The 27,620-nt window shown below is 37.8% G+C and overlaps 1 protein-coding gene across 1 annotated transcript in view; it reads left to right on the forward strand.

Moving 5' to 3' along the window:
* The first annotated feature begins 1,431 nt into the window (after positions 1-1,431).
* Positions 1,432-27,620, forward strand: part of mafa (MAF bZIP transcription factor a) — an 89,904-nt gene continuing 63,715 nt past the window's right edge. Inside the window, exons 1-2 of the mRNA XM_028015366.1 lie at positions 1,432-3,154; positions 10,538-10,602. Coding sequence (XP_027871167.1) covers positions 2,187-3,154; positions 10,538-10,565 — 996 coding nt within the window. The 5' untranslated portion in view covers positions 1,432-2,186 and the 3' untranslated portion in view covers positions 10,566-10,602. The remainder of the gene's footprint in view (positions 3,155-10,537; positions 10,603-27,620) is intronic.

Consider the following 27,620-nt stretch of genomic DNA (forward strand, 5'->3'; position numbering starts at 1 on the left):
TACTGGTAAAATGCATTTAAGATATAACCAAAAGGATTTTACCGATTTGTTAGAAAATTTGATTGTTAGAAAACCAGAGATGGAAGGAATATTAATTGTGTTGCAGTGTATCACCATCCTCTGACTGGGTCCTGACAAATGTTCCTTTGACAAAAATGTAAAATCATATTTTGTCTCTTTTGTATAATCTCATCAGTGTGCTTTTTAGATTCCTGTATGCACACTATTTAATAGTAGGCTCAATCAGGCACATGTATGGTGGCAGTTTCTTTTAAGAGGATTCTTCATCTATTCATGAACCATAAGCCCTATACCGGTCCTTTGTGGTTGAGTGTATTTAAACCTATTTCCTCTAGTTCCTTAACATTTCTGGAAACTTTGTTCTTTCAATGTTTTTGTTGATTTAGAGTGAGTGTAAAACATACCTTAGGTGCAATGTACAGGGCAGAAATATACACAGCCCTTCAACTTCTCTGTGGATCAAATTCTGTACAATCATAAAAAAACGAAGGAATACTTTAAAGTGTTTCTCCCTGAATCTATGCATGACAGCATGAAGAGAAAGGGCACACAGAGATATGCTCTGCAGAAAAAAAAATCCCATACTGTCTCATGACCCTGTTGTACACAAGTCAATTAGAAGTTGGAGACCTCTGAACTGAGATAAAGTTCAGTGTGCTGGAGATCTTTTTATGACACCTAAAGCAACGCCTGGGCTAGAACTCAGATAAAGTGATTTTTTTTTATTACAGTGGCACATCATAACAGTTTGAACCGAACAACGGGGTCACTAGCATTCATTTCTTCGGACATGACGTCTTGGACATAAGAACTTCTAGCAGGACACATCTTAAGTTCACAAGAGAATGTCGCTGTATCTTCTACAAATATACATAAAAATGTATCTTTTATATATGTGTGTGTATGCGTGTGCGTCTAATTATTTCTAAGAACACGTGTATCATGTTCTTTCTAATCGCTTTCTTTCTCCTTGCAACTTGTGCACAGAACTGCCTGAGAGGATTGCTTACATGACCAAAAGGTGGCAGTGTTGAGTTTTGCAATTTTGTTCATAGCGGAGACGGGACAAACCTCCGAGTTCAGTCGTCATATTATTTACATGACCAATTCAGAATTAGCGCTCAGACGAAAACTTGTATCCGAGGTCCGTTGATGGTTAATGTGTGGTACGACATGTAGATGTAATTGAGAAAAAAATATATTAAAGAGAAACAAACCATATATTAAACAATGCTTAAAAAGTACTGCAATATATATGCAGAAAATATACACTAAAATAGAAAAGTGCATTTCTATTTTAGTGAAACGATCCGAAGCAGGGAAGCAGGAAAAAAAATCTATCTATCTATCTATCTATCTATCTATCTATCTATCTATCTATCTATCTATCTATCTATCTATCTATCTATCTATCTATCCTTTTTCTTTAAATATTAGCATGCAAAACTTTCTTGTTTTAAATGGGACAGTGGTCCGTATGTCATATATCGTTATGATGCATGGATAACACTTTACTTAATAACTAGAATACAGAGTTATTAAACAAAGTTCAATCGTTGAAGCCAAAGAGAGTAAGTTGGGCTGACAGACAGCTGGTGGCCTCTGTCAGTTGAGAAAAGTTTGTTTCTGAGCGCTTCTGATATGTTAATTAGCTCTGCGAGTGTGCGACCCTATTGGCTCTTCGTCCGAGTCAATTTCCCGTTTCCAGCCTTACGTCAGGGCGGCTACAATGCTCTTAAACTCATCTGCTGTGTGATCCCAGTAAAAAATCGTCCCACTAGGTACTCAGCGGCATCAAACGTGCGAGAGCGACTCTCGGCTTGTTTCCCCCTACACCTCTCTCCGCTCGCGTAATGTGCTCCTGAAGAAGGCGTAAAGTGTTAAATGTTTGAAACACAAAACCACCGTGTTTCACATGCTGAAAGAGGACTCCGCTACTCGTGCGCGCGGCACTGCTGCGTCTGTGCAATAGACTCCGCAAAGAAAAAACTCCTCTCGCACGCCTGCAACTCCGTGGCTGCGCAGAAAGGACGCTGCAAAACCTCGTTTTCTCTAGTTTCAAGACAAACGCTTAAAAAATCAAACTGGCTCACGTCTTTCCCAACCAGCCCAGTTTGACAGCTGCTCTTCACCCCGCTTGGAGGACTGTCAGCAGCAGCAAGAGGATGGCATCAGAGCTGGCAATGAGCAACTCCGACCTGCCCACCAGTCCCTTGGCCATGGAATATGTTAATGACTTCGATCTGATGAAGTTTGAAGTGAAAAAGGAGCCGGTGGAGCCCGATCGCAACATCAGCCAGTGCAGTCGCCTTATCGCCGGGGGATCCTTGTCTTCCACACCGATGAGCACGCCTTGCAGCTCGGTGCCCCCTTCCCCAAGCTTCTCGGCGCCCAGTCCGGGCTCGGGGAGCGAGCAGAAGACACACATAGAGGATTTCTACTGGATGTCCGGTTATCAACAGCAGTTGAATCCAGAGGCGCTGGGCTTCAGCCCCGAAGACGCAGTCGAGGCGCTCATCAACAGCAGTCACCAGCTCCAGTCCTTCGATGGCTACGCGAGGGGCCAGCAGTTTACTGGCGCGGCCGGGACAGGAGGCTCCATGGCCGGGGAAGAGATGGGCTCCGCCGCAGCCGTGGTGTCAGCTGTGATCGCTGCGGCAGCTGCCCAGAACGGGGCGCAACACCACCACCACCATCATCACCACCACAACGGCAGTCACCACCAGGCACCCGGCGTTCAGTCCAACGGCACTTCTGGGACGAATCACCCTCACATGCGCCTGGAGGATCGGTTCTCAGACGAGCAGCTGGTGACCATGTCGGTGCGGGAGCTCAACCGGCAGCTGCGGGGGGTCAGCAAGGAAGAGGTGATCCGACTGAAGCAGAAGAGGAGGACCCTAAAGAACAGAGGCTACGCTCAGTCATGCCGGTTCAAGCGGGTTCAGCAGCGGCACGTCCTGGAGGGGGAGAAAACGCAACTCATGCAGCAGGTCGAGCACCTAAAGCAAGAAATCTCCAGGCTGGTCCGGGAGAGGGACGCGTACAAGGAAAAGTATGAGAAGCTCATCAGCAACGGCTTCAGAGAAAATGGATCCAGCAGTGACAACAACCCTTCATCCCCGGAGTTTTTCATGTGAGTCTCAAACTTATCGCGAAAAAAGAAAAAAAAAAGTCACCCCTCCGAAAAGTTTTGGTTATGAAGCTTTTTTTTTATTATCTTTTTTTTTGCGCAAAGCCAAATAGACAAAGAACCAATTTGTCAAGTTTTTTATGATTTTATACTTTTTTGTTCTTGTTTTTTCTTTTTTTTTTTTTAAGAAGCAATTCCCTCAAGTCTGTGACTGTTTAGATGTGGAGGGTTTTTTTATTATTATTTTTGGACAGGCATTATAAGGAAACTTTCATCAATTGTTTTTTGTGTTTTATTGTTAGCTGTATATAGCGCATACGATGTCTGTCAGGCTCTTTTTCCACCGCTGTTCATAAGGTTTGCAGTGCTCTTATTTTTTCTTTTCTTTTTTTTTTTTGAAAGTTGACTCAACGTCCCGCTGTTCATAAAGTGTGCGTGCATGCATTAAGCATACTCCTATGAAGTTTATCAGTGTTCCCTTTTACAACATTTTACTTGTAATTCAATGTACAGGTCCATGTCAAAGCTGCAAACGGGCTATTTTTTTATGTTTTATTTTTATTTACCAAACTTGGAGAATCGCAAGCCTGCCATTTGACGCCACCTCATCTCATGCGTTTGTTTCTGATTGTGTTGAGCAACGAAAATGACTGTACTTTCATCACAAACTATACATTGTTTTAAAGAAATTTGCTATTGAACTGCCCTGCATGCTGGACATGTATGGTTTTATTTTCTTTATTTTTGTGCTTGAAGATGTTCCCTTTCCCCCCCCTTTCTTTATATTTGGTCGGATGACTCCAGCATGTCACTCATAACTCCATCTTGGCCTCCTCACTTTTTTGGGACGAACACAAAAAAGTGACAGGACTCCCCCACCCTCCCCTTTAAACGTATACAAGTGCATTTCAGCTGTGTTGAAGTGCTCCACCATCGACTGTCATTGTAGGCTGCAGAAAGTGCGCAGAGCATTACCTGATGGAACTTTTGTCGGCGGAGATCCTGCAGCGAGAGGACGCAAAAAAAAAAAAAAGACTTCACAATTATAAGAAAATCACCAGTCCAGTCTCTGGAAGTCTAGTCTGTTGCTATAAGACTTTGTTATTTAAATATATATCATTGTGCATATGTCAACATTTGAATAATTTTCAATACAGAATTTAATTCTAAAGTTTTGTGATGCAAGTTGCAAACAACAACAGGTTGAAACACAGATTGCCAAATCAAGGAGAAGTTGTTTTGGGAAAAAGAAGGAAAAAAATCGTTAAGAAAAAAAAAATTGGCTAAGCTCCAATTTATAAAGTGAGCAGCGTTGTCCAGTTCAGAAACGGTGCTTTTGCAGCATGCATTAATAAACTGGAGTGTGCGCTCTGATTTCACCCACACATTTAATTATTATTATTATTTTTTTATTTTAAAGTAATATTTAAAATAATAAAAAATTGCATAAAAATAAAATTTGGAAAAAAAAAATGAAAAAAAAGTTTAATTGTCATTGTTGAAGGCGAAGTGACTTGCAATATACTTTCGAGAAATGTGTCTCTTTCAAACTGACGTACTGAACTGCACTAAAAAAAAGGATTTCGCCTATCGATATGTGGGAGTCAGGGAAATAAAAAGTTCATCTGGACAGCTGTCATAAAGATAAGATTGACACCCTGTTACGACTTAATCGTAACGCTTTAATGTGTAATGATCAGGTCGGAAGAGAATGTTGTTTGTCTTTAAACAAAGTCAATATCTGCAAAGCAATAACTAATTATTATAATAATTATTATTATTCTAATCGATGATGTCTGGACATTGTTGGATCTTCAGGGATTGTTACCCTGCATGTACAAAAACGAAAGCACCATTCGCTAATGAATCTTAGAAATATAATATGTTAATTATTCTTTTTTTTCTTATACATAGTATATATATAAATATATATATATATTTTGCTGTGCAAAATTATACCACTCACTAACCTTATGTGATGTGCATATGTGCTCGTTTTTTCCATTTCATACAATTAAAAGATATGCAATAAATGTATGTAACTGTCTTCATTAAGTTTCTCATCTTTTTCTCTTTTGATTTGTCTAGAGACGTTTTGTCTTTGTGACTGAAGCATTCCTTAGGGAAATCACAAACAAGCTGATGTGCCACATTGACTATTCACTTTCAACTTTTTTTTCTTAACTATTTAATATATTTGTATCCCGCTAATGATTAAATGACTGGTCATGCCAAAACAGTGGGGAAAAATTCCCAAAACATTTTGAAGCTATGAGCTTAAATTTATAAAATAAGGTTTTGGACAGTAGCTTAGACTGATAGAGGCCATACATTTCAATGCATGTGAGATACTGTAATCTGGATTATCCCAGTTGATTATAGTTATTTTCTTTCCCTAAGAAAAAATAACTTAGGGAAAAAGACATTAAAAAAGTTTAATGCCTTTTTTTTAGCTTACATAAATCATATTTCCCACAAGTCTACCTTCAAATTTTAACAAAAGATAAATCTTCCCACTGCATAACAGCTTTGTTCCCATTTGAGTTTCATATTCTGATTTTATACATGTTCTATACAAAATCATTTCCTACCATCTCTATCTAAAACTGATTGCAAGGTTTATTCAGTTGACAGTTTCTATTAATTTTATTGAAAACTGTGATGAGTGTGTGCGCGTGCGAGAGAGTGTTTGCAGGCTTTCTAATTGTTTTTGAGCAGGGGTGTTCTTGAGAGTGTTCCTGTGTGTAAAGCTTGTGCCAGCATGTGTTTATATAGGTATGGATTTAAACGTGGGTGTATTTCCATGAATGAGAGTTTTAATTGCATTTCTACATGCAAGTTTCTAGTGGTTTTGCATGTTTCAGATTTGCACCTCACTTTTGTTCTTTCTCATTGTCCTGTTTGCCTCTGTGTGGTATCCTCGCTTTAGAGCATTTGTCATCGGCGTGTCATCGTTCGGCCTACCCAGTTTCGCTCAGCCTTGCTCTGTTAGTCAGTGGGTCTGATTGTTGGCCTCATGCGGACGTGCTCAGGTCGACGGGTTGCAATGAGGGCACAGCTGTGACAGGCAAGTGAGTCGGCGCACAAGGAGGTATCAGTATAAGTCAACCGCTGTGGTGAGCAGGAAAAACTTCTGCGCTTCTCAACTAAATCTTTTACCTTTTTTTTGCTGCTGTTTATACATCTTTGGTTGACCTCTTTCAACATAGCTGTGTTACTGCACCATAGTGTTAACTGAAAATGCTTGTCTTCTGAAACACAAGATGAAAAGTGCTTTTGTAAGTTCTGGTACGAGGAGTAGCCTCTTGGGCATCTTGTTTCACCGTTCCAGAACAATCTGTTTTTTTGAAACAGGAAAACCGATGCGCCAAAATACATTTTGAAGAAACACTCCGGGCTTCAGAGGACAGACTCATAAAAAGTGAACCACACTCTCAGTGTTAATAAAGCACTTAATTATCTAATTTTGTTCAGACTGTAGATTTTGCAGGTATACATTTATTACTAAAATTACACAGAGACAAAGAGATAAAAGACAAACTACACCACCTGCAGATGATGATGCACTTACACACCTCCCCAAAAAACAGAGAGGGGAGGAAAAAGGCATTTTTAACCCACCACTTGTATCCCATTTGAGACGTGTGTGCTGCTGCTGTGGTGGCTGATTTGCCCCGAGTGAGTGGAGAGGCTGAGACAATAGTCGGTCTTGGGCTGAATTAAATGATTTTGCTGATGATTAATAGTGGTGTGGGCCACTGGCTCCTGCGATGTAGAGATGATAAATCGTGAGTGCAGCTCCGTGCAGCTGTACCCGTTTTGGGTCTTAGCATGCACACACCATGCAATTTACAACCAAGCTGCTCTCCTTCTTCCTCAATTTATCTAATTACATCTATTTGATCTAAGCAGTAGTGCTGCTGTATTTTGATGTTTCATATTAACCACAACACTGAACTAAATCACTTCAGGGAGATTAACTCTTAGTTTTTTTTTACCCTTTTCTATTTTACATCTGTGTTTGATATTTCAGAGACAAAATCCTTTTTGGCCAGATGTTTGGCTTCACTCCTCTGAATGCCATGCATTTTTGTGGCACGGCTTTTTAAGTCCCTTGAGTGGTATGTAAAAAATAAAAGAAAATGGTTTAAAGTTAATTCTTTATTGTATATTTTTTTAAAATCTATTTTTTAACCCTTTCCTCATTGGAATAGATACAGTAAATGGAGTCAAACTAAAGGGGCACAATATGAAAGCTACCCAATATCTGAGTCAAGACAAAACTACTTGTCAAAAAAATTTTGCCTTTTTAACTCTGGTACCCGTGGACTGTGGTCACATTTGTAATAAACTGATCGTTACTCCAGAGTTGTGCCCATGTAAAACTTTGGTGCTTTGTGGGCTGACTCTACAAGATGCAGCGCAACGTTCACTGATGTAGCCGTAGGTCAGTTGACAGAATAAAACTTCAAAGCTGGTTCTAGATGTGAAATATTGCAGGGTTTAGACTGCGCTGAAAGGAATAAAACAAATCTCTGCATTGCTGCTCGTCTTTCATAAGTAATTTTGGCCTGTGTGAGATGCTGATTAGTGCTTTTGCAGACAAGTACAACGTGGATGTGTGTGTAAACTTATTTAAGTGTGTCTCTGCATGCGTGTGGCTGTCTCTCCTTTGGACAAAAGGATGAACAGAGGTCAGAAGTTACAGCGCACAAGGCTGCTCTCAAAGTCATTAGAGTAATCCTAACCCTGGGGACCTCATGCTCATTTCCTCTGCACAGACCCCACTGAGTGAAATATGCATGAAATCTAACGTGAAAGACAGAAAATTCAAACATTCCTGTCAAATTGCTATACATTATCCAGACAGTAAAAAAAATCAACCTTTTAAAGCATTTTCTAAGTATAAACTACATTTTAAATAGCTTATTTGTGAGAGTAAAGCTAGTATTATGTGGGTAATCTCCTCCATGAGGATGGTGTCATTAAGACAAACAAAAGGTGTTCAAATGCAGTATTCTGTCCAACTTTTGCTCAGTGTGGTAAAGGCAGAAGGGTCTTGATGGTTAGTTCTATCCTCGCTTCTATGCTTTTTCTCAACAGAAACAGTGTCACTGTCAAGTACAGGAAGAACATTGAGGATAACTTCATGCTAATCATAATGTATTCCATTTCCACCTTTTGGGTGTATGTAGACTTTTATTATGGATCCTATCCAATCCTCTATAAACGAAGCCCCCGCCACGTCTTTTCAGAGTAAAACAGAAGAAAGCAAACTCATTTTCCCTCCTCTCAAATTGGCAGTAACCCACACTTAGTGACTTGAACTTTTGTGTGTCTTGTTTCACACTTTAATGGGACTTAATCAAGACAACCATGAAATGCAGTACAATAAAGCTTCCAAAAAACATCAGAGCAATTGCAGTTGTGCAATTTATAGTAATGTTCTCAGTAACAACAATAAAGAAATGTATTTTTTTCTTGCATCTTGTTCATGAGAAAAAGCATACCATAAAATAGATTCCAGTACATGTTCACATGTTTACCAGTGACACCAGACAATCCAACAAGACAGCAGTTACACTGATCACTGGCCTACTCTGTGTTTGAGTAGCCATAAAGACAAAATTAATTTAAAGACTTTCAGTCATTCAATGAATTTCAGGCATCAGTTAACATCTGTGACCAATCATCAGAGTTGACTTTGCCCTTTGTACACCTTCTTCCTTTGTGGCAGAAAGCACGCCTCAAATAGATATTAGGAGGAAATGCGTGGTGTCATTAGAGAATTGTCCTTGAAAGACTAGCTGCCGGTTATGTTGGTAATGAGGTGGTATAGCCTCTTGAAGGGATAATTTTATACGTCTCTAAATAGACCCAAACTAGAAGCCTGTGACTTAAACAAATGTGAGATTATCTTTCAACCGTAGCGACACCATGGCTGACAAAATAACACAAATAGAAAATCTATGATTTTAAAATAGTATTCATATATTCACTTTGTAGATAGATAGATAGATAGATAGGTAGATAGATAGATAGAGAGATAGATAGATAGATAGATAGATAGATAGATAGATAGATAGATAGATAGATAGATAGATAGATAGATAGATAGATAGATAGATAGATAGATAGATTACAGTATTTATTACAATATTGTTGACAGATTTGAACATTTTAGTAATTCAATCCACTAAGATAAATACTTTATATTGAATAATTACACATACACCGATGTTTTCACTTTTGATAACTTTGATAACTTACAGGTAAGATAAACATGGCATTTTACATTAGAATTCAGAAGACCAATGATTGATTAAAAGTCTGTTTATTACCTATTTTTAATCTGACAAATGAACCTCATCACAGCTCATGTTCTAATTTCTGAAATATGAATACATGAATATGTCAGATTCAGCTAAAAAATACACAGCATTTCAAATGAGACATTTTAAATATTGCTACAAATGTTTGCACCTGAATTTAGAAGTTGCATCTAAGCAATGTTAAGCAAAGTGAGCATCCCCTTTACATGTGCTTTTAACTCCTTAATTTATTTTTTGTGAATTTCACATCACATTCTTATGTTTCACTGTCATAGTGGAGCATTTCTGTTGCTTTTCTGCAGCTTCTATTTACTTTTGTAGAAGTGAATTATGTGCCATTTATTTGAAAGTCTTATGACTTAAAATTTCCTGCACTGCAGTGAATTGGCAAAATATTTCCACAGCTGTAACTTTTCAGGGCATTTTAAAAGGGACCCTGTTTGGCATAAGTGCACACAACCAGAAAGTTACACTCATGCTGACACATCTGTAGCAACATTTATAGAGGTTATAAATAACTGTGTTTAATCCCACTTTACACAACCTGCTTACCTCTGTGTAATTTACTGGTGAGCTTGAATGTAAATTTCAGTCACAAGTTATTAGAAAAAATGAATCAAATCCCCTGCATAGAAAAAACACTGGATGTTAAGAACAATGACATGTAATTTCTCAAAATAAGCAGAATTAAAAACCTTTTTTACCTTTTCTCTGATGAAGTACTGCACATGTATTTTTGCCTTTTTTTTGCTTTCAGTGTCTTGATGCATGAGCTATGCCTGTAGAATCTATTTGCATGCAAATTTTTACATTTCCCCACGCCATCTATGATACATGCACTGTTTTCCAGAAGACAGACATGGAGAGAGTGAATCTCAGTCATAATGGCTCGACTTGTTCCTTTGTGATTGTTTGTGTGGGTCGGCATGTGAGCTGAGCAGGATGGTAGAAGGAAGAGACTGAAATCGGCACCGAAGGTGACACAATGTGTGTTTGTATTTAAATTAATGTATCCATGCTGATATGTTGTGTTCAATCTTATCTGCTTCTTTAGGTCATCAAGAAAATTCCTCCATCTGTGATTTCACGCCCCTTCTTCTTTGCCCTGGGTTCTTTGAGGTAAATCACCCTCCTTTACATTCTGTTATGTTCCTCTTAGTCCTATTTTAGCGCAAATGTTTAAAAACACTATTTGAAATGTTATAAATCTAAAACCTACTTTTAAAACATTTAGATGTTTTTCATGTATTACTTTACAGGTAAATTGTTTATGCATTTTTATTTCACTTAATAAAAAGAGCAAATTTCTTTTAAAGTGTAACGGTGCTTTAAAGTAAATTTTCAATGGAAAACATTTTGGATTTTGGCAAAATCCTTCTCAGATGTGTTTCACAGTTCAGAAAATAACAATGGACAATCATGTATCCAGTCCTCCTTTTGAGTTCACAAAAAAGTCCAACACATTCACAGACAACACAGTTGTAAAATTTCTGCCATGCTTGATGAAGAGTGTAGCCAGCAGATTATAGCCACCATTCAAATGTAAATTAAATATTAAGATTTTCTCTTTTGTCTCGGACAACAAGAGAGGGGAAGAGTGAAGAATGGGCTGCTGGGGCTGAAATCAATGCTGTGAGAAAGAGACCGTGTGTAGCTAACCCGATTGTTCCTTTAATGATTTCACTTAGCCATGAGACACAAGCATGACAGGATGTTAGCTTAGGCATGACTTTTCACTGAAAGTGTAGTGATCTTCTAAATTCAAGGTTTGTATCTATTCTCAGTTTGTGAACTACAGTTTAGTGAAGAACCCAATTTGTGTGTTAGTTTTATTTTATTTTTTTTATTTTGTAAACAACTATCATTCCTTTCACGCTTTCCACCAGATCTTACTTCAGACATATTAAAATGTATACAGCTACATTTAGACTGTTGATGAATTATGATTGTCATAATTTATTACTTCAGTTATGTCAATTCTAAATAAGTATTAACATTTAAACAAAGAAAAAAAAGACCTTGATGCATTGCATTTAAGTGGAAATTAAAACATAATTTTGTTTCAGTTACCAGTGAGAAAATGAGTAGGAAGAGTGGTACTCAATGACTTGCGTTGCTATAATTAGCAACACAAGTCAGTAATTATTGATTTATCACCATCTTTTTTTTTTTAGAATGGATTTATATCAACAAACTAGGTGGTAAAACAGCATTATGCGTGTGACTAATTTAACTGCTGAAGCTATCACATCCATTTATACACGTGTCTGCCATATTCCATTTTAGAAATCTCACTTTTCTTGTTTGAATCTTGACCATATCAAGTGTAACACTTGATTTTACGGCAACTTTCAATATGAATGCACAGTGTCTTCATTGATGTTATGCTTTGTTTCAAATCAAACGACCTAAATACATTACACACATAAACATTTTTGTGTTTGTACTGATTTCTTCAGAGACTAGATGCATAAAGTGATCATGCACAAATATATCACAGCCTGTTTTACACACTCACTGACAGTTATAAAGACTGATGCTAACTGATATTTATAAAGAAACTAGAATAATAAATTGCATCTGTGTTCAGACTGATTGAATATAAATGCTTAACGTAATTTAGGTGGAGTACAGCTAAGAAAAGCGGTGAACAGGATAGAAAATTCCATAGTAAAGCTTTTGACAGCGGTTGCTTTTTTCCTCATTGTTACCTGAAATAAAGGCCATTGGGTATAAGATTTTTTTTCCCACTCTTGAGGGAAAGTTTGAATCTGTGTTGACACAAGAGGAGTTTTAGCTGAGACGTTGCTTTCGAGTTGCTGCAACTATTTTTGTATTTTGTTATGGACTGTGTCCACCAACTGATCTCAGAGCTAAAAGCTTAAACTGGCACATCACCTTCAACCCTTTAGTGCATGAACAGAAATAAAACTCGAGATTAATGGAGTGTAGCTAGTAGACAGATGTGATATATTATTGTACACTCCAGTTTGAGTATTTTCTTTAGTCTTTCTACTTTCCTTTCTGCTGATTATTGGTCACTACAATCTCCCCCACAAATGGTTTGATCTGGAGTTAAAATAACACTGTTATAATCTGTATTAACAATTTACTCATAACTTAGAAATGATTTTTTTTCTCTTGCCTATATACCATTTGTTTTCAGAATTCAAACTTCAAAAATGAATGTAATTTTTCCTCATTCAACAAGAATTTAAAAATCACATTCAGCAAGATTGTTTCTTCTCAAGTCATTCTCACTGTTATGCATATGTTTTAGTAACGTCATAAATTCAATATAGTAGCACAAATTAGGCTTTTGGATAATAAACAAAATTTCACAAAAATGTTAATTATATGCAGGGGTGGGGCTTGGTGTATGAGGTCATCGGTTGGAGTTTCATTCTATCTGCATGTTGGAAAGTTCTTGAGAAAGGGATTGACTGAAATGCAAGAATGACTAACAATATGTGATGTCACTTAGCAGCGTATTTCTGAAGAAAATATCAACTTTGGTCACTTATATGGAAAAGGGCAATCTATTTATCTGTTTAAAATGTAACCACAATTTCAAGGTTTACAAAGAACAGAAAAAGATTAAATGGTGGTGTATTTCATAGAATCTGCCATTAAGTACAACTCCATACACTGATATTTGTAACAAAAATAACTACACATGTAAAATATTACTCTCACAACATTCAAAAAATAGCACACTTCTCAACCTTAATTGTCATAATTTTGTCTTAAATGAAAGGAAAAAAAGCCTTTGGTGGTGCTAGATCTTGAAATAAGTGTGTTATATTTCATGCCTTTTTTTGTCGTCTTAGTTATAAATTGCTCCACAAAATCTATGGTGGTACAACTTTTATTTACAGTAGGAGTAAACTCTCCATGCCATGTGAAAAAACTTACCTTGTTCAAAATTGCTCTCCAATCAGTTAAGTGTAAATATAGAGTACTGCTCGTAAGTGTGCCTCTAAAATTACCCAAGTGAGATTTATATTTCTGTCTATGTAATGAGTTAACAATAATTGAGTCATGACAGGAAGGGAGACAGTGTGGAGACGAGTGTCCATGTGCAAGTATTTGTACTGAGCATTGGTTACGTGATTGTGTCCACGTGGGGTGCGGGATTAGTGGCTGGCCTTACTCCAGATTCACTTTACTTCAGAAGGGGGGGCAGGACAAAAGCCATCCAGGATGACAAGGACGAATCTTCTTTAGATTAAGTGTTTTAAGTGCTGTGATCCCCCCCCGCCTCGAAGTCATCAATGTGAATTAGGTGCCCTCTGGTCACTGCTACGGGGTGTTGAATATAAACAATGCCAAGAGAACGGATGTTAAACGAATGAAAGTGGAAAACCATGAGTGTGTCTATCTTAGTCTGCCCCATAAATCTCACTTTCCCAGCCATGCTGCTGCACTGCTCTGATGCAGCGCTTTGACAACCTTTCATCTGAGCCAAGACAGAACAAAAACAGTGTGGTTTCGTCTGTCTAGTTGGCAGAGACCTTCTCCAAAGCGGATGCATCGGGGAATAGCCATCTCTTTGTTTTATTGAGATCCATGCATATAAGAAGCAAGGTTGGGTGGAGGTGGGCTGAAGGGTTGATGTACAATCTGACCACATAGCTCCAGGAGGACAGGGTGAGAAATGTACATGGAGATCCAGGTGTCCTTGCCTTGGGAAAGAGCATCCTGACTCCATCCTGGAAAACTGAGAACCCACCAGTGTCACCGTGTCACCATAGCACCACTCCTCCAGCTCAAGAACAAAAGTTAGGACTGGAGAAATATACAGGTATACAGTGGTGTGAAGCTGTCAACCTATTTCACCTGCCACTGGTTTAGTATGTGTTATAAAGGCAGACTCACCAAGGGGGGTTGCCACACCAAGCAAAGGGACTGTAGACTTCAGAGCCCAGCAGGGAGTTGAAAAACCTAGAATTTGCTGACAAAGATATAACTCCAGGTGCACATGCACTGTAGGAAATAGACTTTGGAATAGGAAACTGAACACAAATATAGATACATACACATTTTTTGGGTTAGAAAATGTACAAGCATGTGATCACATTGGCACACAATACGAGGAACGCACTGGTTCAGTTGTGAAAAAGCAGTGCATGTGATAACAATTGGATGGAAATTTCCTGAAACAGTAAAACTCTGGCACCACATCTCATCAAAAGAGAATTTGGGTCTTTAGAAGTTTTTTTTCTGTCAGTGTAGTCAATTTATACATGTTGTAAATGAAGTCCTATGCATGTTTCCAAAATGCTTACCACATGGCTGCATGCTAACAGTGATGGTTCCTCTAAGACATTTGTATTACAGCATGCTCTATTTCTGGGTGCCAGGATGTTGGTCTCAGTCACTGAGGGCAGATGAAATCGATCCAGATTGACCTGTCATGTGAAGGAGAAAATGAATGAGGTAGAGGAGGGGAATGCAAAGACCATACAGAGTAAGGGGGCAGCGCAGAAGTATAAAAACCACCCTCTTGCCTCCATATGGGTCAAAAGCCAAGGGATGATTTATTCAAGACTGGGTGTTACACCTCCTACCCCCTCTTTCTTCTTCTTTGCTCCACCTGCCTCTTGGAAAGGAGTGAGAAACTGGAGACTGCTCAGGAGGAGATGACTATATTTAGCCTTGGTGACCGAAGACACTGTGGTCTAAGTTTAAAGTTAAAAATACAGATATCCATGTTCAGTCAAATGAATCAGTTTTTGTATTTAGAGGCAACAGAGTATATAGTCTCAGGTTCATTCAAGTCAAATTCTAAAACAACTTCAGAAGTTTAAATGCATTACTGCTTTTAGGCATCACACTAAACTGACATATGTATAACCTTTATGAGTATTTCAAAAGATTAAGTTCCTGGGATCATGAGTACAGAACTTCAAAACATAAAACTTGAATTCTAAATGTAAGTGTCAATGCAATAATGGCTGGAAAAAATAATAAAGGAGAAAGCAAAAAAGAGAGAGTTACAGCTTACTGTCACAGAGGAGAGGAATTAGATTTAGTCTCAGTTTGGACTGAGCTCCACTTTGTTAATTATTTTCCTGTGGCAGTGATCTCAGCATGGTGCTACTTTCTCACTTAGTGACGAAAGACTCAGTGGCAAGTGCTTAGTCAGCCCTACTCTGGGGTGTGAGATGCTGCGGGGTCTTTGGTGGACTGTAGAGAAGGAAGAGCAGCATGGAACCACAACCATGGCAAGGTGAATTCCTGTAGATTAGGGCAGGCCCAACTATTGTCCTGTAGAGTGAGGAAGCTGTGTAAAAGAAATGGCATTTAGTGCAATGACCAAGATTTGTTTTGGTTTAATCTTATTCTGTATAATCACAAGTGACAATATTGAAATTTTACATCATGCATTTTTAATAGATTGATTGCTAGGGGATGGCCATGGACCTCGGCAAAAGCTGGTTTTGTCAACTCATAACTGGTAAATAAACCGATTTTCCTAAAACTATTTAGGATATTCATCTATGTGTTGGTATTTGTCTTTGAAGGAAACATATCTTACTCATATTGCTCTTTATGCAGGCTGCAATGACAAACGCCCAGCTTCTCCTCCTCCTTAGGATTTCTAGCTATCTCCCAAATGGTTATAATCCTTCTGTTCTTGTTCTTTTTTACCAGCGTCACCCTCCCTCTGCCTCACACTGCACCTGCTTCCCTCCTTCTCTCCGTTCCCTCTCCAAACGTCACTTTTCCCCTGCTTTCCTCCCCTGCTTTATTCTCCCCCTCGTTAGCTTGATGAATGGCTTCACTGCGGGGAAAGTGCTGATTTTCATTCCTCTGTCTGATTTCTGCTGGCTGTTATTAATTTCAACCACTCTCAGAAAAGCAAGTGAGTCAATAAATAAGGAAATGAACACACTTCATTCTGCCATACTGCAGCCCTCACAGTCATTTACTCAGATTGTGGGTGCTCATTGCAGGCCAGGTTTGCATTTGCACTGATAGAGTTCAGCATCACTCTTGAATCCAAATATGTTTTTCTATTTTCTACACTGAAAGTAAAAATGGCAAAATATCAGATGCTTCTGGAACATTTTTAGTGTCTTGCTTTAAAAACTACAATTGAATGGAAACCAAATTGTGCATAGTAAGTTGCTGATAGGAGCATCCTTCATAGTTCACTGTACTGGGCTATTTAAGAGATTTAAACAAAAAATGGCAAAGGGAAGAAATATGGGAAATAAGAGAAGCATAGAGAAGTAGCAGCTTAACAATGTTATTGCTGGACATTAAACAATGCTGTCCATGGAGTGTGGATGGGACAGCAAGTCTAAGTGCACATTACTTACATCCCAGGCCTAATGCATTGTTCTGGCTTGTTAACAATAGACACAAACAGCCTTTGAGAACAATGCAATTATTTGATTCTCTTGCTGCCAGGAGAAAAATCTTTGTAATGCTTCTTTTTATTCTTTATTTCATGTATGTATGCAGTTCAACTGCTAAAGGTGTTGAATCATACTTAGCATTCTAAGCATTTATGTATAGAAAAAAAGATAAACAAGAGTAAGTGTTGCCACTGTAATTACTGTTTAATTACACAACACACAAAGTCAAGAAAAAAAAAACATCTAACATTCCCTTTCTAGACATCTTATACTGTACCATAGGTAATATATTCAGTTTTACTGGGCTGGTAATTCTTTCAAAGCATGTCCAAAATCATAGCAAAACAAGTGAGACATTGATGTCATTGTAAAAATCAGTTTAATCTGCAAGTTATATTAAATATTTTACTTCCTTTATCCGTCTGTATATCCAGTATAAATGGTGAAGCCCAAATTATTCACACCACTGAGAGATTTAGATTCAAAATATTTCCAGTCAATCCAGAAGTTTGTTTAGGAAGTGAAAAAGGGATCCCAAATTTAATTTTCTTCCATTTTCTAATCACAACTAAACAAATTCTACCAGGAGTACGAATAATTTTGGTATGTAATAGGACATAATAAACAGTACACATACTTTATGTGCAGTCCAGTCATTTGTGGGTTGTTGCATGACAGGGACTCCAATGGAAACATAATTTGATTGCAAACATGTTCAGCAGTCTTTACTGCCTTATAAATATCTTCACGGTAAACAACAAATAAGGAATCTGAATGAAAACCAAAATCATCTTGTCAATTATTTAATGGAAGTTTGTGATTGTGCCAAAGTGGGAACAAAGCAAAAAAAATAAAAATTCTTCTAGAAAGTATTTATGCTTGCATGAGTTTACATGAGCTTTGTATACTAGTCTTTAGAACAGCATTTTGATTTACTGCCACACTTGACAAATTATTATTCGCATACAAAAACTACTATTAGTGGGCTTTTTTGGATGACGTCCTGCCTTGTGAGCATTCTGCTTAGATGCATTTCCAGCTGTGAAAAATGCTTTTCCAGCATTAAATGTCCCTTTGTGAAGGGCATGTCTTGCAGTGGAAGAAGACTGAACGGAGTCCATTTTCTTTTGAAAATTTCACTCATGTGTGAATTGTTCTGGTAAAACACATTGCCAGTTTTACATGAATGAAATGATACAGACTTTTGAAACAACAACAGACTCTGATCAAAAGCATTTCAAGGTTGGAAAGTATGTTAAAAATGATAGAATGTTTGTATTTTCTCCAGAAAATCACAAATCCACATCAAACAGATTCAACATTAAATGATTATGTAGAGTAGTCAAAGCAGAATTAAATTCCTGCTTGTAAAAATGTTGGGCATTTCTGTCTAAAAATGCCATACACAAAACAGTGTGCAGGTCATAAGCCATCGGACAATGGTCACATTTTATTGCTTCTATAAATAAAATAAAATCTATGTGATAGACCAACAGAAATAGTGAGTATTTGCAAAGTGGAATAAAATAATACATATGTTTTTCAAATTTCTTTACAAAAAAAAAATGAAAAGTGTGTCATGCAAGTGTGTTTAACCTAATTTACTATCAAATCTACTCTGAGCAACTCCCTTCTGAAGTTGACTAAAAAGTTAATTTGGAAGAGTTCCATCCATCCATCCATCCATTTTCTGTTCACCCTTGTCCCTAATGGGGTCGGGAGGGTCGCTGGTGCCTATCTCCAGCTATGTTCCAGGCGGGAGGCGGGGTACACCCTGGACAGGTCGCCAGTCTGTCGCAGGATTTGGAAGAGTTTCAAAAAGAAAACTATTTCTAGAAAGTCATGAGAATTTAAGTTAAGTTTAAGTGTAAGTGCATTGTGTTAGTGTTAGTGAAAACACTAACACTTTGCCTGAGCTTGAAAAGGTCACTTTAACAGGAAAACATGGGAGTGGAAGCATCATGGTGATGGGAAGTTAATGAGAGTTGATGTGAAAATGGATGTAGCTAAAGAGCATCCTTATATAAAACTTGTTACAGGCTGCACAACACTTAGGGTGGGGGCAGAAGTTACAAATACCAACCATACTTTTCCAAATTGAACTGCTTTGTTCGAGTCTGTTACAGTAACCCCAGTACAAGCATGTGGAACTCAGAAATACGTTGGATAAAAGTTATCCAACGTATTTCTGAGTCCGTTTGCAAGGCACTGAACAATGCCTGACACAATTTAAAAGAAGCCACAAGAAATACATTACCTCCCAATAACCTATTATTAGACATCAGTGCAAACAGGTCTTTTTATTGGTTTCAATCTGAAAAACACTGCACATTTGTAATATAGTACATAATAAAGGGGGATTTTAAATCCATCACTGTTACTAACCAGAATTACATGTAAGGTGGAAATAATGAACATTTAGTGTGGGTAGAGCTGGTGCAAATTATATCTAATGAGTTAAATATGTGGAGCCCAAGAGCAGTATATTTCACTTCAGCACAGATGCTCCATTTTACCATTTAAGATGAGTTACACAGGGCATCTGTTGCGGTTTGATAATTTATTGGCTATCAAAATCTGAAGTAAGTTAAATATTAAAGCTATGCCCATTTTATGCTTTAGATTTCCTAATGTTTTATGTCCAACTTAAAAAAAAAAAAAATCCAAACTGAGCTTATGGTAGCAGTGTGAGGTAAAGAGGGAGAGGAGAACAAAGGGGAGCCAATATTACTGCAGTTGTAGCTGTAAGGGTAGTGGAGCCTGTATGTCTGCTTCATGGCTCTGTAAGCGCAGACATAACTATTGTGTTTACAAGGCTGACTTGCTCTTACTGTTAAATTATTGAGGTGGGGGCAAGTTAAAGTAGGAGGAACAAAATGAGGGGGCTGGAGGAAGTAAATATTTGTTCCTCTCCCTCATAGTTCTGGTTAACCAGACGGAGGAATGCTCTTTGAGTTTTATAATTACAGAGTGTGCTGTAGTGTCACCCTCAGAGAGAACATGGCCTCAGAGACCTGAAAGAGCAGAGTTTTCTGTAGACAGTGTAGAGAGTTTGTCTTGAAGTGTTAGAATTTCAGAAACGGTACACTGCTACACTTCGCCACTGACAAAATGGATGTTTTGTTCAGGCGCATATCGCACCCCTTGCCTTGAGCATGGACAGAAACAACAACTATAAATCATGTTTGTCTTCATCTTCTTCATCTTCCACATGGCTAATTGAGGTTACCTTACAATCATCCAGAAGGTCAGGTTTTTACCTTCAGAAATTTACAATCATGCCACACTTACTGTGGTATTTATTTTTTATGTATTGTAAATTAATAACTATTTCCCTTATATTTCATTGAATTGTCTTTTTAATAACCTTGTTTGGGTAAGTGTTTTGAATATCCTTTCATAAGCATCTCAAACATAGTTCAGACAGAAGGTGTATAACTGACTTGGGATTGTAGGCTTTCTTGCCCACACAAACCTTTTGGGCTGAGCCCAAAAGTTTTCTATGGGACTGAAGTTATGGTTTTGTAATGGCCATAACTTAACTGAACTTCCCCTGACCAAAAAAGATTTGAAAAACTAAGTTTAAAATATAATATCTCTTGATTTTATATTTCAAGAGATATTATTGTTTGTCCCATAGTTGGCCGTTTCATTTAATTTGATTTCATTTCACCACTACTATATCTATTGATATAAAGTACAATCAATCAAATAAGGCTGTCAGTATGATATTGAAATCAAATTCATTCAAAGTCTAATTACAAATCTGACTAAGGTGTTAAGCTTATAACCAAAAAACAAACAAACAACAAAACAAAACAAAAAAACAACAACTTGTTTTTCTCAGTGTGCAATGAAAGAGCTAATTAAACAAAGAAGAATGAAACTCTGGCCATAGCATCAGAAGTTCTATCATGTTTTGTTTTTTTACCATATGCTCTCCAACTACAAAGTACAGAGATAAATAAACAATGTTAGAGTGTATTTTCAACAGATGGCATGGTGCAACAATATTATTTATAAAAAGTGCCTTGAAATGGTGCCAATATTTAATGCCCATGGAAGATAATGAGTAATTTAGTTGAGATGTGTATATACGTTTGTATGCATTTTCCAATGTTGCGGTGTGTCAGACCTCTCCTAGTCACTTTTCCAGAGCCTTGGTATGTTGGCTCTGTTTTCAGAAAACTGTATCTTCTCTCTCACATGACAGTGCAGCTCATTTATTGAGCACGTATAGCAGCTTCAATGCCTTCAAAGCTCTCCAGTTATTTTTTCCTCCTTCTTCCTCTCTTTGACCTGGTCTTTAAAGGAGAATGATGAGTTCACAGCTGATAGTGTCTGGTTGCGAGGAGCGGAGAACAGTATAGGATGACATTATCGGAAGTGGCTGCATATAGATGCAAAGAGAAAAAAAAAAGAGACACAAATAGAGGGAGAATACTATGGTGCACATCTCTGGGTATAAACTTCTGTCTACTTGGATTACATTAATGACCCCTGACGAACCATAATAACACAGATGCACAGCATTGAATTCGAACCACAGCCAAAGGAATGACAGTGTTTGAGCTCAAGTTTGACTTACTGCTATCATAGTTTTGTCATAAAATAAATAATCACTAGTTATATATATATACTGTATATATATATACTGTATATATACTGTATATATGGAATAAAATTAAAGAAAATGTAACACACAGTGAAACCCAGCATTCCAAAATTGCTATTAGTGACAGGAATGTGAAAGGGGAATGATGGAAGGGGACAAATCTCTTCCTCCGTCCCTGCAGCTAAAGTAAAATACTTGTGGTGACGGGTTGTGACAGCCTAGGGAGTGAGGGAGCAGGAGGGGAGTGTTACGCCAAAATCCCCAGAAAAAAAAAGAGAGGAGGGAAGATTAATTTAGGATGAACTGCCACGAGAATGCACTCTAAGAAAATCTACCTCTCTTGTCTTTCTCACTTTTTGCACCGAAGCTCATGTCAGTGCCTTTTTTTCCCCCTTCTGACACAAATGCTTTGGTTAATAGATATTTAGTGTATAAATTCTCTTAGAAATTCTCCACTCATGACATTATCATAATGACATAGTCAATAATTATAACTACAGCTTCTCAGGCAGAGTCCCCTGGGTCAAAATTAGACATACGTCAAACATGTATGTCACACCAGAATTAGATGCACACCGGAGCAGCACACTGACTCTCATTTCCTTCCCTCGTCTCTTGATAGTGTCCCTAATAGACCTCTCTCCCAGTGGCACACTGCTATTGCAACACTCACCTACTATTGCTTTAATGAGATTTCTCTGCTGTTTTCTGTATTTGTGTGTGTGTGTGTGTAGGGGTGTGCACTGTTACATCTGTGTGTGCTTGAGGAAGAAAGATGTTAGTGATCCTTGTTGCCCTGTTTATCTCCACCCTTCTGTTGAAGTGGAGGGAGGTCAGAGGCAGGGCCGCCTGTATCCATCTCCATTCCCACGGCTGCCGTCTCACGAGTGCAGCGGTCATAGGAGGATGTAAAGCGTATGGATTTTTTTCTCATCCTCTCTACACTCACCAAAGCAGGAAGATTAGACAGAAGATGAGCGCAGCCTGGATGCTTTCATAGCACAACACTAGAAACATCTGACCCACGCTGGGTCGGATGGAGCACATTAAATACGTGCAAGCACACATACGTGCACACAGAGTTCAAATACAAGATGATTTATTTTGTGTTGTATTGTATTGTTCGCAGCTTGGTTAATTTTTGCACGTTGGACACTGAAATCATGCACTCTGTTACAACTACGAACTACATTAAATTGTTTTAACGACCAGAGACCAACCAGGCTCACTGCTTATCAAAATCAAATCGGTTTAATAGTTTAGCAATACAAGATAAACAACTCTACTGAAGATTAATTTTCAGATATTTCAAACTATATTCATAAATATAGAGATAAGATTGCCTTAAATTTTAATGATTATTATTTATTTTAAAAATAAACATGGAAAATTGAGCATTTTACTAAAGGTACTGGAAAAAGATTTACCTTAAACAGAGCCATTTACACACAAACTCAAATTTGACAGGGTCGAGTGGTTGGGGTCGGATAGCATAACAATGAATTAAAGAATGGTATAAGACATATTATAATAAAGTAACTATGTTGTGATTACTTATCATTATGACAGACAAGTTCCTCTTTAAGCTTATGTTGGTTCAAAGCAAACCAGACCCCTCAAATGTTCGAGATATGTCTGTTTTCTATATCTGTACACTTTGTATCTGTTTTGATACAATGTGCAGAGGTGTTTTGCAACATGTGAAAATGTTATGATTCTTTTCACTTTTTTGTAGATATTCTTACTAGATGTCATGATGAATCTTATTACAAACAGGCCAAAACTCCAAGCTTCTTTCCCATCAAAATTAAAAAGGAAGGAGAAACAACCTTTTTGGTCTTACACTTGCTGTGGTATTCATGGCTCACAAGGTTTGTTGTATCTCCAAAGATATTAGTTTTGCTCTTTGACCATTTCTTTGTCTTAAGCCAGATGTAAAAAACATAACTGCTTTTTTCACTGTCAGATACAGTGCCTATAAAAAAGTATTCACCTGCTTGGGTTTTTTACCCGTTTACTGCTTTTACAAATCAGATCAGCAAATGTGTCTTTTTTAACAATAAAGTAAAAAATAAAAAAATAAATAAATTAGACACATTTAAAAAAAACTTAAATGTCAAAGTAAAAACTGTTTTCCACAAAATGGTGACCATTATATACTAATATTTAACATAAAATAAGTAATTGCATATACATTCAACTCTCTTAGGTCAGTATTTACTAGGTGCACCTTTGGCTGCAATCGCAGCACAGAGTCTGTGTGTATAGATCTCAATCAAGCTTGAGCGTCTCGTCACTGCAATTTTACTCCATTTTTGCTTTCAAAATTTTTCAAACTCTGTCAGGTTAAGTGGGGATCAGATGTGAACACCAAACAGCTCTTCTCAAGTCCTGCCACAAATTCTCTTTGGGATTGAGGTCTGGGCTTTGACTGTGCCACTCCTGAAGTTCCACCATGTTGTCATCAAACCATTTATTTGCAACTTTAGTTGGATGCTTTGGGTTGTTGTCTTGCTGGTAAATAAACATTCTCTGAATAAATAGAGCGTTTTATAGATTTTCCTTTCTATCTTTCCAAGCCTGGTCTGTGGCAGAGAAGAATCCCCTCAGCATTACTCTGCCACTGCCATGTTTCATGATGGGTAATGGTGTGTTTGTGATGATTGTTGATCAGAGTTTTAGGTCTGATGAGACCAACAAATTCAATTTAGTCTCATCAACTTAAAGCACTTTCTTCCACTTGGTCATGGAGTCTCCTTTTGTCAAACTATAGTGGAGCCTTGACATGAGTTTACGTCAACAGTGACTTTCTTGTTGTTACTCTTCCATAAAGCTTTGAATGGTGAAGAACCCGTTCAATAGATCATGTGTGCAGACTCTCTCAACTCTCAGCTGCTGAAGCTGGTATTTCCTTTAGTGTAGCCCTGTGTCCTGCTGTTCTCCTTCTTGGATGGTCACTCGGTTGTGAAGATGGCCTGATCTAGGTACACTTATGAATTGGTCCAACTTTTTTCCATTTCTTGATGATAGATTCAACTGAACTCCAGGGGAGGTTCATTGTCTTGGAGATTTCTTTATATCCATTTCCTGACATACTGTTCAGTAGCCTAGCACAAAGATTTAGAACAATCATAGAGCAGATTTTGAGCAGATTCAAGGCCACATACAGTACAGACCAAAGGTTTGGACACACCTTTTAATTCAATGAGTTTCCTTTATTTTCATGACTATTGACATTGTAGATTCACACTGAAGGCATCAAAACTATGAATAACACATGTGGAAATATGCACTAAACAAAAAAGTGTAAAACAACTGAAAATACCCCTTATATTCTAGTTTCTTCAAAGTAGCAACCTTTTGCTGTGATTACTGCTTTGCACACACTCTGAGCTTCAAGAGGTAGTCACCTGAAATGGTTTTCACTTCATAGGTGTGCCCTGTCAGGTTAATAAGTGGGATTTATTGCCTTATAAATAGTCATGAAAATAAAGAAAACCCATTGAATTAGAAAGGTGTGTCCAAACTTTTGGTCTGTACTGTACATACTTAAATATTAAACTCCCCCTGTACAATTCTGGTCCAGTGCAAAAGGGGAACATGTCACCGGATCCTTCTGTTTTATTTATTTATTTATTTTTTTTTTTACTTTTTGATTACATGGAATTAAGATGTGATTTTCCATCACGCCAATTATGATTTCCTCCTCTTCCAAACTTGTGAACTTGTAATATTCATTCCTCTTGGCCATGGTTGTTGTGTTTACTATGCTGTTGTAAATCACACGGAAAAACTCCATGATCTTACTGAAGCAGGACGGAGACCTCAGCAGATCTTGTAGTTCGTGAATAGTTTGTGCAAAAATGAACATGCAAAAACCACAACACAACAATTTGACTTTGGGCGAACCATGCTGGAGCCTTAAAGATTAGCCCACAACCAGTAAGAACATTCTCTGCCAGTGTATTGCTATAAACACAAAATACAAATTCAACTTTACTTCAAAGCACAAAAAAAGATCTTTGGGAAAATGAAATATGCAATGAGTTGTAGAAAGAGGCCTACGATCTCTCTTACCCCCAGGTTAAGAGATGCAGAAATATTTGCTATGCACAAAAAGAAACAATTATGAAATTCAAACCTTGCTGGTTTCACTTAAAATTAAAAATGACTTGTGTTAATCAAAATAGGTCGTAGCCATCTTTTAGGTTCAAGAAAATAAACTATTCTGTTCTCCTCCTACTATTTCCTCAGTTCATTCCACATCAGAGGCCGCAATGACTAAGAAATTGCATCACTAACTGCTCTGTCTGACACTTCCTTCATACAGTTCAACACAGATTAAACTTTTTTTGTTTACAAAAAAAACTAATGTTCACACATTAAGGAACTGTTTGACAAACAGGTCAATGACTCTGCATCTTAAGCTGAACATCAAGACAGTTGTAACATATCAAGGGTGATTATCTGATGCTCATAAAGAGAATGTTGTAAAATATGTTATTGTATGTTTTTCAGTCTCTGTTTTTAATCTAAGATTTAAATCCACTTTTTGTTTTCCACAGTCTGTACATGAAAATGTTGCTTAAAAAAGCCACACTAGATGAAAGACAGAAGCACACACATAGAAAGTGTGGGCGTCCTGCAAAATGAAACTGAACCCTAACGTTATTTGTATTTTTAGAGTTTTCAAACCCCAAAATAGCAGAAGATAAAACTCACAATACTTGTGTGGGCAGACCTTTGAAAAAAAAAAACATGGTGAAGTTCAGTGAGAAAGAATCAGTGAGAAAATTGTAAACTTTAGAAATCATGCAGGCTTGCTTTGAAACCAGATCTGTTAAAAACACAAATGACTGTAGACTACCTTAACAGCGTGTAAAACCGTACTTGTTGTTTTTACAATTGGATATATTTTTGCATGAGTCAACCTTGCCTACTGAACAACTGGCTCAAATAAAATGTTAGAAAGGATAGAAAAAACTAGTACATAGGATGAAAAAGAATAAGAAAACGGACATGGTCATTTTTATGTGTATCAAATACAGAGTTTACATAGGTACACATGGCTAGTTTTACTTTATAAATAAACTGATGACTAACTTTAATTTTAATCTAATAGAATGAATGTGATGACTAAGTTAGATAATAACCAATCGTGATGTTTTGAGGTGCATCTGTTTCTCTGTGTGTACACGGAGAAAGATTTATGGCTAGAGCAAGGTGGAAGTGCATGTTTATCTTATAGGAGATTTTTTGTTTGTTTGTTTTTGTAGACACACAGAGGGCAACATTCCAGGGAACACTAGGTGGGTACAATGACATAAGCAGGGCACAGTGCCCCTTCCATACACGATGCTCTCGCAACACCTACATATGGAGAGGTCACACACATCTTATTTTGCGCTGTAAAGCATTCATGTAGGAAGACTGGCTATACACCATCTTTTATTTTGAAGATGGCTTCACTTGCAACATTCCTTTGCATTGTCATTGTGTATGCTATTTAGGGTGAATGCATTTTTCCCCCAACTGTGAGCAGCTACAGTACGTCTGGTTCCACACACTTGGCAGCATCCTGCACACACACGGAGTGAGTGCTGTAAATAGCCAGAGTGTGTCGTGCATCTCTGCTGTGTTTGGACCTATTTTAGAGCTGACACAGGAAACAGGGCCATTCTGACAGCCACCCTGCCAGCCTGTACAGCACACAGCAGCCCCAGAACCTTCTGTCTCTCTCTATAGCTCTGTCTCTCTCACACACACACACACACACACACACACGCCTGCACGTGCACCCCCGCACGCACAAATAAGTGTGTGAATTCCCAAACACAAACAGGCGTGCAAGCGGATCAGATATTTTGCATGTTAACAACTTATCTGTGCTTTATCCTCGTATTATACTTGAATAAATCTGTTCAATTTCTTTCTCAACTTCTCAGAAACTTCCTTAGTAAACCTTCCATTTTGTCTTTAGAGTTGTTCAGTTCCAGCCTTGCTGTAAGAGGAAGAGAAGCGTCTACCTGTTTCTGAGTCAAATTTCACTGCATAATAATAACTCTGGCAGGGAGGAGCTCAATTACCCAAGACACAGGTTTCTTCTCTCATCTGCATGAGGCAGCTGGAGACCAAGTTAATTTAGAGTTAATTTA

Source organism: Xiphophorus couchianus, chromosome 4 (assembly GCF_001444195.1).
Source record: "Xiphophorus couchianus chromosome 4, X_couchianus-1.0, whole genome shotgun sequence".
Lineage (NCBI taxonomy): Eukaryota > Metazoa > Chordata > Actinopteri > Cyprinodontiformes > Poeciliidae > Xiphophorus > Xiphophorus couchianus.